Source organism: Magnolia sinica, chromosome 9 (assembly GCF_029962835.1).
Source record: "Magnolia sinica isolate HGM2019 chromosome 9, MsV1, whole genome shotgun sequence".
NCBI classification, from domain to species: domain Eukaryota; kingdom Viridiplantae; phylum Streptophyta; class Magnoliopsida; order Magnoliales; family Magnoliaceae; genus Magnolia; species Magnolia sinica.
This window is the reverse complement of record NC_080581.1, coordinates 1,941,067-1,952,920: the sequence shown is the minus strand read 5'-3', so window position 1 is coordinate 1,952,920 and position 11,854 is coordinate 1,941,067. Positions and strand designations below refer to the sequence as shown.

At 42.3% G+C, this 11,854-nt stretch overlaps 1 protein-coding gene across 7 annotated transcripts; it reads right to left on the bottom strand.

Annotated features, from left to right (window-relative positions):
• Positions 1 to 797: 797 nt before the first annotated feature.
• Positions 798 to 11,127, bottom strand: LOC131256623 (cytochrome c-type biogenesis protein CcmE homolog, mitochondrial). Of its 7 annotated transcripts, XR_009176892.1 has the most exons (4): positions 10,152 to 11,127; positions 4,511 to 4,580; positions 3,145 to 3,208; positions 798 to 3,032 (listed from the first exon to the last, which is right to left on the bottom strand). XR_009176892.1 is itself a non-coding variant. In XM_058257560.1 (2 exons), the coding sequence occupies exon 1, from the start codon at positions 11,023 to 11,025 to the stop codon at positions 10,201 to 10,203; it is 825 nt and encodes a 274-aa protein (XP_058113543.1). In that variant the 5' UTR covers positions 11,026 to 11,127; the 3' UTR covers positions 798 to 4,645; positions 10,152 to 10,200. The 7 variants fall into 7 exon arrangements, 2 of the variants coding, with proteins under 2 accessions (XP_058113543.1, XP_058113544.1); XR_009176888.1 differs by having other exon boundaries at positions 3,145 to 4,645; XR_009176889.1 differs by having other exon boundaries at positions 798 to 3,279; positions 4,511 to 4,645.
• Positions 11,128 to 11,854: the final 727 nt, after the last annotated feature.

Here is an 11,854-nt window from a genome sequence, read left to right as displayed (position 1 = left end):
TGCCGTCCATCCGTTTTTCATCATTTTATGGCAGGATCCCAAATATGAAGCATATAAAAATCTCAAGTGGACCACACAACAGGAAAAATTGGTGATTGAACGCCCACCATTGAAAACTTCTTGTGTGCTAAAAAAAGTTCTGGTCAAGCTGACATTTGTGTTTTACCTTCATCCAGGTCTGCGTGACCTTATCAACAGATTGGATTGGCAAATAAACATTACGGTGGGCCATAGAAAGTTTTTAATTGTGGGTTTTCAATTACCACTGTTTCCTGTGGTGTGGTCCACGTAAGATTTGGATCTACTGCGTTTTTGGTCCCCTGCCCTAAAATGATCTGGAAAAACAGATGGACGGCATGGATATACAATGCAAACATCAAGGTGGGCCCCACGACCACATCCTAACCTAATCCAGGTTCATCCTCCTCACATGTGCAATCATTTGTGGCGCACCGTCGATGGACCACATTTCTAACACCACAATGATCAAGAAATCCTGATCATCCATTTGATGGCTATATCATAACTTATGACCTGAATGATGGTATGATTTAATGTACTGGTATGGCCCACCAATGATCAGATCGACCTGATTTCCCTATCAATGGATCATGATGCGGCTCAGCTTTTGTACGGACTGGATATTCTACACATGAGACACTTTAGTGGGAAATAAATGGCTATATCATATCTTGTGATATGACCCATTTATATCTCTTTCAGAAATTTGATGGCCGTTGGGATTCCGTTGCCCAAAATATCATTACCGTACACACTTTTAGGGGGAGCCATGTCTCTTAATACAAAAACCATATTCCCTTATTCACATAACTATCCCATTTTGTTAGGCAAAAAAATGAGGGAAAACAAGATGATGAATGTGCCGCTTACAACAACAAAACAAAAGAATGAGGAAAATCCTCAAAATAATCATGCCTATGCTTCACCGCAACTTATACAATTCTACACCAAAAACTAGATTAGTTGCCCCCAAAAAAAATAAATTTCTAGCCATATCATTTATTTCCATCCATCTAGAGCTAAGGCAATACCAAGTAATGTTGTATAAGGATTCAAAAATCTTACTCCCAAAATTCAAATTTGTGCAATGCCCGCGAGCTTCAATCTTGGCCTTATTCCTCTTGAGGATGTTAGTAGAATGCACCTCCCAAATGAGATCGGGGAGTGAGCCTTTGTACCGCACGAGGATGTTAGTGATGAGGTCAGTGATGACAAATTCCATCTCGGGCGAGGACATGGGCTGGACAAGGCTGCTGGGGCTGAAGCGGTTCTTCGAAGGGTTGGCGGCGAATTTCTTAAAAGCATCAGTAGGCCTCACGTACAAGACCATCTACTAATCTTTAAAGTTGCTGAGGACAAAGATGATGAAGCTGGCCACACAGCTGAAGGTATGGGTGTAGGTCCATAGCTGTCGGTTCTGGAGCTGATGGGCCCGGGCGCCAATATCAATGATGCACGGTGAACATATTAGGGGGCAACGAAGGATGGATAGGGAGTGGAACTGTGATGAGGAGCTGGTGGAGAAGAAGGGATATTGGAGAGAGAAGGGAGACGAGACGGTATTGACGGCTGAGATTGGAGATTGGAGCGGATCGGAGGGGATGGATGGTGGATGGAGATGGGATCAGAGAGGGGGTGGTGGAGACGGGATCAGAGTCGGGGTGTAAATAACATAAAAGCCATGGCCATTATAAGAATTTTGGGGGTTTAGGAGGAGGCGGGGAGGTCTTTTAGAAGGGAGGTGTATGAGGGGGAGGCCTTCATTTTCAAGAGTTGAATATTGTATAAGCTGTCAATGCATGGTGGCAGTAAAATGAATTTCGAACACATTGCAAGGGACGACCTGCATACAAAATGTAGAGACTGAAGAGGAATGAATAGCTCACCTTTATATGCAAGTGGAGTATCAAGGGAGAGCATACTTTCAGCACTTTGAGTTGGCGGACCTTTCCTGGATTGCAGTATAGGTCCCGACGGCAGTGTCATTGTCAAGGGTAAGAAAAAGGAAGGCAGAATTATACATGAGAGATCCGCTAGCCATGCATAGACAATACACCTTCCACACATGCTTTTACATGAAACGTGTGCCAATCAGGAATAGTTTGTCAGACATCTAAGCTGCATATAAAATGAGAAAAACCATGAAGCTCAAATAGCACAAAAATCGAACAGGCCTACTCATCAGGAGCATATAGAGAAAGTGATGCAGGACAATTAACCACTTGCTCTAAAAGCTCGAACTAATAGAGAGTGGTGGTGAATCAATCCCTTTATCTGATAGCCTAGGCCCCACATTGCATGGGTTAGAATCTCGGCCGAACCCTCTCATGGGCCCCACTTCACATGAGTTCCGCTTCACACGGGCCACCCACCCCGAGTGTGTCCCTGCATCCCACAGGCTACCCCACTCGAGCCCGGTGTGAAAATGCCCCTACATTAAAAAGAGAAGCCCCTTCCTTTCTACGTTGAATCTGATGGTCAACTTCCAAGCCATCCAAGCATTTTTTGCCCAGGGCTGTCCTGCCTATTGAATGAACCATCCTGAATATTCCTCTAGATCATCTCTTCATGGTGGAGCCCGCCCAATGCATGGCTGAGGTGTTCCAACAAATGCCCAGTTGACAAGCAAGGATTTAAATTGCAGTTTTGGAGTGCAATGGGGACAAAAACCAGTACAACTCACCCAGACTTGTCCATTTTGATCCTGTACAGATCCATTTCTGTCCCAGTTTCAGCCCCCTATCAGTCACATGACTCATTTCAGGTCAAACCAAAAATGAATAAGGCCGGGACAGCGCCAAGTTGTATCGGACATCATTTAAAACCATGTTAACAGATCGGCTAAGCGTAAGGGAGTGTAGTGCTAGCAAAACTCCGTACATAAGAAACACGAAAAAAGGCGCAGAAAACAAGAGGTATAGACAAGTCACAGACTTCAAACTTACATTTAAGCTTTTTAACAAGCTTAGCTCACCCATTATAGATGCAACCTACTAAGAAAGTCTGAGAGCCTGAAAGAACCATGAATTTTGTAAGAAACAAATGCAAGCAGAAGGATACAGATAATGCACTTGAATACCAAATAGAAAAATTGGAGAAAGTGATACCTAAGCAAAGCCAAACCTGATATCTTTAGCTATCACTGTGTTTCCATCTTCAGTGCCAAGATGTCATAGTACCACTTCTTCTAAGTGGCCATCACGGCATTCATGTTGAAATAACCAAATGCATGAAATCAAGCCCCGGAAAATTGGCAAGCTGTAATGAAACAATTACCATAACAGGTATGCTACAAGTGGAAGACACAAGACATGGAACCCATAGAATGCAATTGTCCAGGGGAAAGGCAATGATCCCTCCCGCCCTCTCAATCCCTTGAAAAGATTCATAAAGGTAACAAGGAAGTTAGCACTAAAAACATGACAAAATCAAATAAGACAATTTCATGATGGAGTTCCACATTAACTAGACATGGATGGCCCTGTAAAAAATCAACGGAGGACGTCTCTCCCAACTGTTTCCTTTGGTGTGGTCCACCTGAACAACAGGTTTTGGCCCTAGGCCTAACATGGGATGACACATGTAATGGTGGGCGTTCCCCTTCGAACTGTTTCCCTTGGTATGGCCCACTTGAATCATGGATAGGGCTGGTTTTTTAGCCCTGAGCCTAAAATTGCGCAGGCACCTGTGGTCGGAGTGGATTTCAAAAACACAACATAGTGGGGCCCGCCTGAGCCAGCTGGCCCCTTCGCTCCCTCCCTCCCCACACACATGCACATGCACAAGGATTTTATGCATGTTGGATTGTGAATCCATGCTGGATGCTGGACCACGAGAGAGGGAAAATGGAGAAGAATAGGTCTAATTGTGTCACACTAGCAATCTGAGAGCCTCACACTCTCAGTGAATTCTAATCATTGAAAGTTTGAGGGGGAAAACCTCAAAGAAAATATTCATTCAATTCAACAATAGAAGTCTCTACATACCTCTGTGTACAGTATCCTTAACCAACAAGCAACTACTGGCCACACAACTAACCTACCATTCTAGTCCTTAAACATTGTAGTAAAACAAAAGAATAAACTAAAAGGAAGCCATGATGAGCATGACAACACGGTGGCATCTATGTATAATCAGATCCATACAGATGTACAGCCAGATCTTGTTGCATGGCCTGGTATGAATGACTGTAATAGGTTAAATTCAACCCTCTGGTGGGGCCAAAACCTTGGGTATACATCTGTAGGTCCTGCTGGTGTGGGCCATTCCACAGCAATGCTTGACTTTCAGAACAGAAAATACTGTAAAATTCAACATGCTACACCAATAGAATATGGAACTTAGAAATAAACTAGAGGTGCAGAATATGGAACTTAAAAGTAAGCTAGAGGTATCCCTCCAAGCAAGTTGCAAAAATGCATCCTAGAGGAGCAGATTCTTACTAATTAAATATGAACCAAAAGCAAGAAATGTTTAGAAGACAAAGAACCTTGTAGAAACAACCAGTTCCGAAGGGACATGTCCCATTTCCAAAGTCAAAGCACCTGCAATCAATAGAACTGCCAAAGAAGAAAGATTAAAATACTCTTTCCTAAAGGCTCCTACAATCCCAGGTAAAATAGAACTGCATGGAAATTGCGTACACCGTCAGAGCACCATACACTTTTCAACGGTCAATACGAAAAATAAAGAAAATCCCCAAAAAATCTCTTTGAGATAGGCGGAATCACAGTGGATTACTTGAATCAGGAATTGACAGCACAGGGAAGCAGTTGGAGGGGACAAGCACCCTGGATTTGCACTGCGGTCCACCTGATTTTTTGCCTCACCCTTTCATCCAGGCCGGATGAAGGTCTAAATGACCTGGATTCCATATACACAGAGGTGAACACCCACACAAATCAGTGGTGGGTGCCCCCTCTCCAATTGTGCCCTGTGGGACCAGTCTGATTTTGGGGCACAGGAGGTAGCAGGAGGTGATGCATCTGACGATTGGGTTGGATGTCATGAATACATCTAATGGGCCCGAAAACAGCCCAGAACCACTATAAGCTTTATTGATACTGGTATCACTGGACTGCACCTCTAATTTAAAATGAAAAGAAATCATGATTAAGTAGTAACCAAACAGGTCCTTGAGCTTCAGAAATAGCAGTCCGGATTGCTGACTGTTTCTGCAGTGGGGGTGCAAAATGCCACATCAAAATATAGTTTGTAAAGGTGTTGGTGATCACTAAGGAAGAGACAGGCAGCATAAACGACGATCTCTATGAGATGCGTAGCATTACAGTTAACAAATCAAACCGTTCCTTTGATGATTAGTCAGATATTGCCGACGTTTAATCTTCCTTACTACTATTACATAGGCTGGTTTGTTTAAACATTGGCAATATGGTTAAATGACTCACCAACTCAGACCGATTCAAACCAACGTGGACTCGACTGATGAGGAGTGGACCCCAGTGAGTCCCAGTTTTTTTAATGTTTTTTTAGAGAGAGATAACAACAGACTTCATTAAAAGGTGCTGAGATAGCACCAGCTTTCCTATACAGAGAGAGAGCCCCAAGTAGAATGAGGGAAAGGACCCCACCTTTCACCCAAAGGAATCGGCAATGCGACTTATCACATCATCCTCCATATGAATGCCCAGCATTATGCATTCAGCTAAGTTAAGGTTTTGCCCTCACGCCGCTTCAAAACACCTCACAACCATGCCCAAGTTATTGCCCTTCGCCTCTTACACATCGCAAAATAACAACGAGTTATCTGCGAACTAGATATGGGAAATCGGACGAGCCGACCGGCTCACCTTAAAACCTTCGAATAGCCCCACTTCTTGCCCTTTAGATAGCATTCGACCCAAGGCTTCAATAAGGAAAGGAGAGAGCAGAGCTGTTTTGTCGAGTTTGGAGCCCAGTTCTTTTTTTTTTGGGTCTTGACCAAGTCTTGACCAAATTGACTTTTTTTTTTCTGATGGAATCTGATTTGTTTAGTTTGAGTTCTTTCGACTTTATAAACTATGGGTTAGGACCCAATTCCTGAAATGTTTTTTTAAAATTTTTTTTAAAGGTTAGATCACAATCTCTATATTAATCCATGTTGGAAGTATCACAATTTCACTCACAAATGATTCAAATCAACTACTGATCTAGGTTGAGAGAGAGATAGAGAGAGAGAGAGCAAATAGCCTGTGTAAGTATGGGGTCAATAGAATCCATCCTTATTACTGTACCAATAAAGAGCCTTCAAGTTTGGTAAGAAAGAGCGCCTATGACTAGAATCAATTCATTCGGTAATTTTTAGTCTACATTTGCCCCCATCACGTTAATTGATATGGGGTGCGGCTAAGTACCCGTGACCTGCAGGTATTACAATCTAAACCATCCAATCATGGGCCCTACAGTGTTATGTGACCTGTCCCACAACTTATAGTCTGGAAATCAGGTAGGCCACACATGGCTATTGATCATGGATATTTGACCAATCTTTTGTAACCATCCATTTTTTTTTGAAGTTTAACCATCCATTTTCTCATAAAGCTTTTGCCCGATTGATCATCCAACTGGCAAAGTTCTAATTGACATTACATTAAATGGTGGGCACCATCAGATGAACTGCCCATATCCCACACAAAGGTGTTATATTTACAGCAGGAGGGTAAGATTCTGCTGGCCACTTGCATGTCACTCTCTATAACCCGGGCAGATATGTAAACTGACTAAGAAAAGTGGACAACAAGGGTCTGTAATAGTCTTGAAAACCAAGCACTTTTTAGGTAAAGGAATTTAAACAGTATTATTGTCCCAAAAAAAGCAAGCGCCTTTTAGGTACAGGAATTTAAATAGGGATTTTCGAACCCAAAAAACCAAGCCCTGTTGAACTTAAACAGGGTTTTTCACTCCCGGTGCTCATAAGCAGGGGGCTTTGGGTCATTTAAAATAGTATGAATATAAACATATGCAGTTTTATACATAAGACAGTGTGTTGTTGGTCGGTAAATGTTGTTAGCCAGTTTGGTTGAGTTGTGAGTTTGACTTACACCACCAACACTTTTTCTTTTTAATTAAAATTCTCAAGTGTGAACTATGGATTTCCAGGGTTGTTAGTGTTTCTTGGGGAAATTATTATATTTGATAAGACATTTAAAAATAATAATAATAATAAATAAATAAATGTATCGAGGTGCAGATATTATGACCATCATTTAGGAGAATTTTGAGCTATATGAATGGTTTTCTTTTTCCTTATGGTGGAAAGAAATTACATAGCATAAATGGTTCTTTGAATTGTCTTTACAAATGCTATTACATGATGAAACTCCTTGCTTTCACCACTTGTAAGCTGATGCTCTTCCTATCTTTAATGCAAATGAGCATATACTGGTTGTTGTTGGGGCATGGATGAGATGCAAGGTTACTGGTGAACCGCTCTATAAGTTGAAAACCTATATTTTCCACTTTCTAAAAGATGGTTGGGGTTGTACTTGGTGAGGAAACAAAAGAGCCAATCTTTATCTGTGCTAGTTTTCTACTAAAAGCATTGACAATGCTCCTACGTTGTTTATATGAATTAGCCAATAACCTACACCTATTTGCATGTGAAAAGAACAAACAAGATTTTTTCCCTTTCTTTTAAATTTCTCTTTAGATGTATAATGATTGTAAGATACACTACTCTCTCTTGAGTGAGTCTGCTGGTGTCTGCAACTGTTTTTATCTTATTTTTAGTCCTTATACTGCCCTAGAATGAGTCTTTTTTGTTCATAAAAAATTTTAAAAGAAGAAGAAGAAGAAAAAAGAATGCTTCTCTATTACATCTTCTATAATGATTTCTAGATTCATTTGGAATGTTGACGGTTATATGGAAACTTTTTAAACTATGTTCCAATATCCCTTCTTTTTCTCAGTGATTCCTGCTTGATCAAGTTTGATTGTTAGAAACCAAAAGATGGACGAAGAAAGGAAAACATCACATCCAAGGAACACTGCAAGGTCCAAGAATGAAAATGGAAATGGCCCTTCATTTTCATCTTCCTTTTATTCCTAAGTCATACCACTCTAATTTCTCCTTCTCTTTAGTGTTGAAAACAGATCTTCCTTTTTCATTTTGAACTACATCATCATCATCGTCATCATCTAAGCTCTATCCCAATTCACTGGGGCAGCTACATGAATCCGAATCCTATTCCACCATTCCACTCTATCAAGGGCCATACATTCAATTAGACAACCATCGGCCATCAAGTCTTTTCTTACTACCTCCATCCACGTAATTTTGGGCCTTCCCATTGTCCTTCTAGAGCCTTCAACTTGTACCAACTCACTCCTAACCGGCGAAGTTCTTGGTCTCATTTGCCATTTTGAACTAATATGCTCTCTTTATGTAAGTTGTGCGACATTTATTGGACAAAGGAAATGGAATATGTGGATCTTATGAGCATGCCCTGACAAATGGTGTATTTCGTATTGAAAGAGGAACAGAGACTGAAGTAATAATCCATATGCTTCCTCGGGTACATAGAAAATATGGTTGCATGTGCATGATCTCTTTCCTTTGGAGTTCAATTCTATTTTATTTTTGCCTTGTGGCCTTCTTCTTGAACATGCTTCACTAGAGTGTTGTTTCCATAACTTAATCATCATATGTTGGTTGAATAGACTTTGGTCACTACTTCTATGTTTTTTATTCGGTACATTATTTAAATATTCCAAACTCTTCAATCATTTCTTTTTTAGGAATTGATAATTTTCAAAGCTAAGAGACTATTTACTTAAATGCCAAGAGCCACACTGTAATACTGTATGGTGTATGTGAACAGAAATTGCCTAAGATACACCTACAATTGATGTGTAAGGTAGTATACACAACCATACGTCGTTTCAACACTCGAGGTCTTGGTATCGATCCCTAGCGGGGGTGGCTAACATGGAGTGTGTGTACTGACATGGGTGTGTACTAACAAGCTAACCCAAAAAAAAAAAAAAAAAAGGATACACAACCATACGGCTGTATGCATAGCCATATGCAGCATATGTAGATTGGATTCACCCACATTGCTAACTGACAGTCTTACCCACCCTACGGTCAACAGTCTTTTAACTGAGACACCCTATGTAACTTGGACATTTGGGTCAGTGTCCAACATTGACATGGATTCAGAATGCCAAACAAGGTGGCTTTCAAAAGTCATTTCTTGATGACAGATATGTACCATAATGCACAAACCAATCTGATCAGCTCAAGACTCACCTGAGCCCAACTAGACCTGATTACTTTCTAAATGACTGGGTCAGGGAAACCAAGCTCTGTTCTAGTTCAAGGTGAGAAATTCCATGGTATCCCAAGTCTAGACCTAGGTCACGGCAAGACTCAGTTTAGTTTCACGAGTTCTAGCCAGGTTGTAATGAAAATAAAAGAGGAAGGCTTGGCAGCGGGTCCCACCATGGATGAGGGATGCCTAAAATCTCCTACACTAGATGACTCTAACCCTTTGTTGATCTGCAACCACTACCACAACTGCTCCTACAATACTGCTACACCATGCATGCATAGTAACCATGGTGTGATTGACCAGCTCCCCACCATGTAATGCACAGTAACCATGGTCCAATCACTACTACACCATGTCGTGATACATGGATATATATGTAACATTACCAATTTTGATGATGACACATGGACACACACATGAAACCAACCAATTTCTTGAAGTCAATTAAGCAGACTATTCCGTGTCTGGTCAAAGTTCAAATCACTGAAAGAAAAATAACTCCTTCAACTGCATTTTTGTGCATATCAATTATTCATAACTCAATTCAACACATACACTCATAATCTCGAATCAAAAGAATCAAGAAATCAAAATTAGAAACCAAATCTATATCAGAACCACATAAATTATTCAACCATGTAGTGTGGGTCTCTTGATACAATGGCCAAAAATGAGGAGAAACAAGATAAATGTGCCGCTTACAACAACAAAAGAATGGGGAAAATCCTCAAAATAATGCAAAATCATGCCTCTGCTTCACCACGACTCATACAATTCTACACTTAAAACTACATTAGTCCACCCTCAAAAAATAAATCTAGCAATATAATCTATTTCCATCTATGGCTAAGGCAATACCAAGTGATGTCGTGTAAGGATTCAAAAATCTTAATCCCAAAATTCAAATTCAAATGCTTGCTGCCTCCGCGGACTCGCTGGCCTCAATCTTGGCCTTATTCCTCTCAATTGCAGCCGCTACCTCCTTCGGCATGTACTTCTCATCATGCTTAGCAAGCACTTCCGTCGCTGCAAAATAACAGATCCCGCTCCGTGCCTTCTCCGACACGGCCTTCCCCGATGAGAAGAAGCCGTCCCGGGGGCGACCTGCCTCATCATCAAACGGCCGAATGGTCCCTTCAACGACTGCAGAATGCCCCTCCCGGAAGAGATCAGGGAGCGAGCCCTCATACCGCACGAGGATGTCTGTGATCAGGTCGGTGATGATGAATTCCATCTCAGGTGAGGACGCGGGCTGGACGACGCTGCCCTCAAGGACAAGACCGCCGAGGCGGAAGCGGTTCTTCGAAGGGTTAGCGGCGAATTTCTCAAGGGCATCGGTCGGCGTCACGTAGAAGACCATCTGATCTTGAAAGTTGCTGAGGACGATGATGATGAAGCCGGCCACGCAGCTGAAGGTCAGGGCGTAGGTCCACAGCCGTCGATTCTGGAGCTGGCGGGCCCGGGCGCCGATATCGACGGTGCGGGATGAACGTATTGGGGGGCGACGGAGGGTCGACAGGGCGCGGAGCTGTAATGAGGTGATGGTGGAGAAGAAGGGGGATTGATTGGTGGGGATTGGAAAGAGATGGGGGGAGGGAGACGCCATTGACGGCTGAGATTGGAGATGGGAGCGGATTGGAGGAGATGGACGGTGGATGGAGACGGGATGAGCGAGGGAGTGGTGAAGACGGGAGCGGAGACGGGAAGAAAATAACCTAAAAGCCATGGGCATTATAGGAATTTCGGAGAGAGGGATTTCGGGGGGTGAGAGAAGGTGGAGAAGGTCGTCTTTGCTGCAGAGAGAGAGAAAGAGAGAGAGAGAGAGAGGTGGAGGAGGAGGTCGTCTTTGCTACGGAAACCTCCAGGCACTGGCAGCCGATTAGGTGCAGCCTCGGCCTCACCCAAGACGGTGCCTGCCCTTACGGTGGGCCCATCTTAATGCATGTATTCTAAATCCACTCCGTCCATACGTTTTTCCAGATCATTTTAGGACATCAAAAAATGAGTCAGATAAAAATATCGTGTTGACCACAATATAGAAACATGATTGAACGGTCCACCATTAAAAACTTCCCAGGGTCCAACGTAACGTTTATTTGCCATCCAAACTGTTGATAAGGACCAAAAAACCTGGATGAAGGAATAAATAAATAAATATCAGCTTGATGCAAAACTTTTAGGGCCTACAAGCAGTTTTACTTTTGGGGCCTATAAGCTGTTTTTAATGATCGCTGACCATTGTTTCCCATGTATGGTCTACCTGAAATTTTATCTGTTTTTTTTTTAGGATTATGTACTAAGATCATCTGGAAAAACATATGTACGGAATAGATATATGATACATACATCAAGGTGGGCCTACGATAAGCGCCGCACCATCTTCGGTTAGGCTTGGGCCGCACCTAATCCGCTTCCGAGGAGGTGCCGAAAATTCTATAGAGTTCGTTTTATCTCCGTCGCGACTAATGCCCAGCGTCTGACGCAGCACATTGGGCCCACATGTTGAGTGGTACTATGATCAGAATCGTCCATTTTTTAGAATTCCTGATATAGTTGTTGGT

Bases quoted from the DNA above. Each gene is read 5' to 3' on its own strand.
- LOC131256623 (XM_058257560.1), bottom strand. From the start codon at position 11,025: ATGCCCATGGCTTTTAGGTTATTTTCTTCCCGTCTCCGCTCCCGTCTT.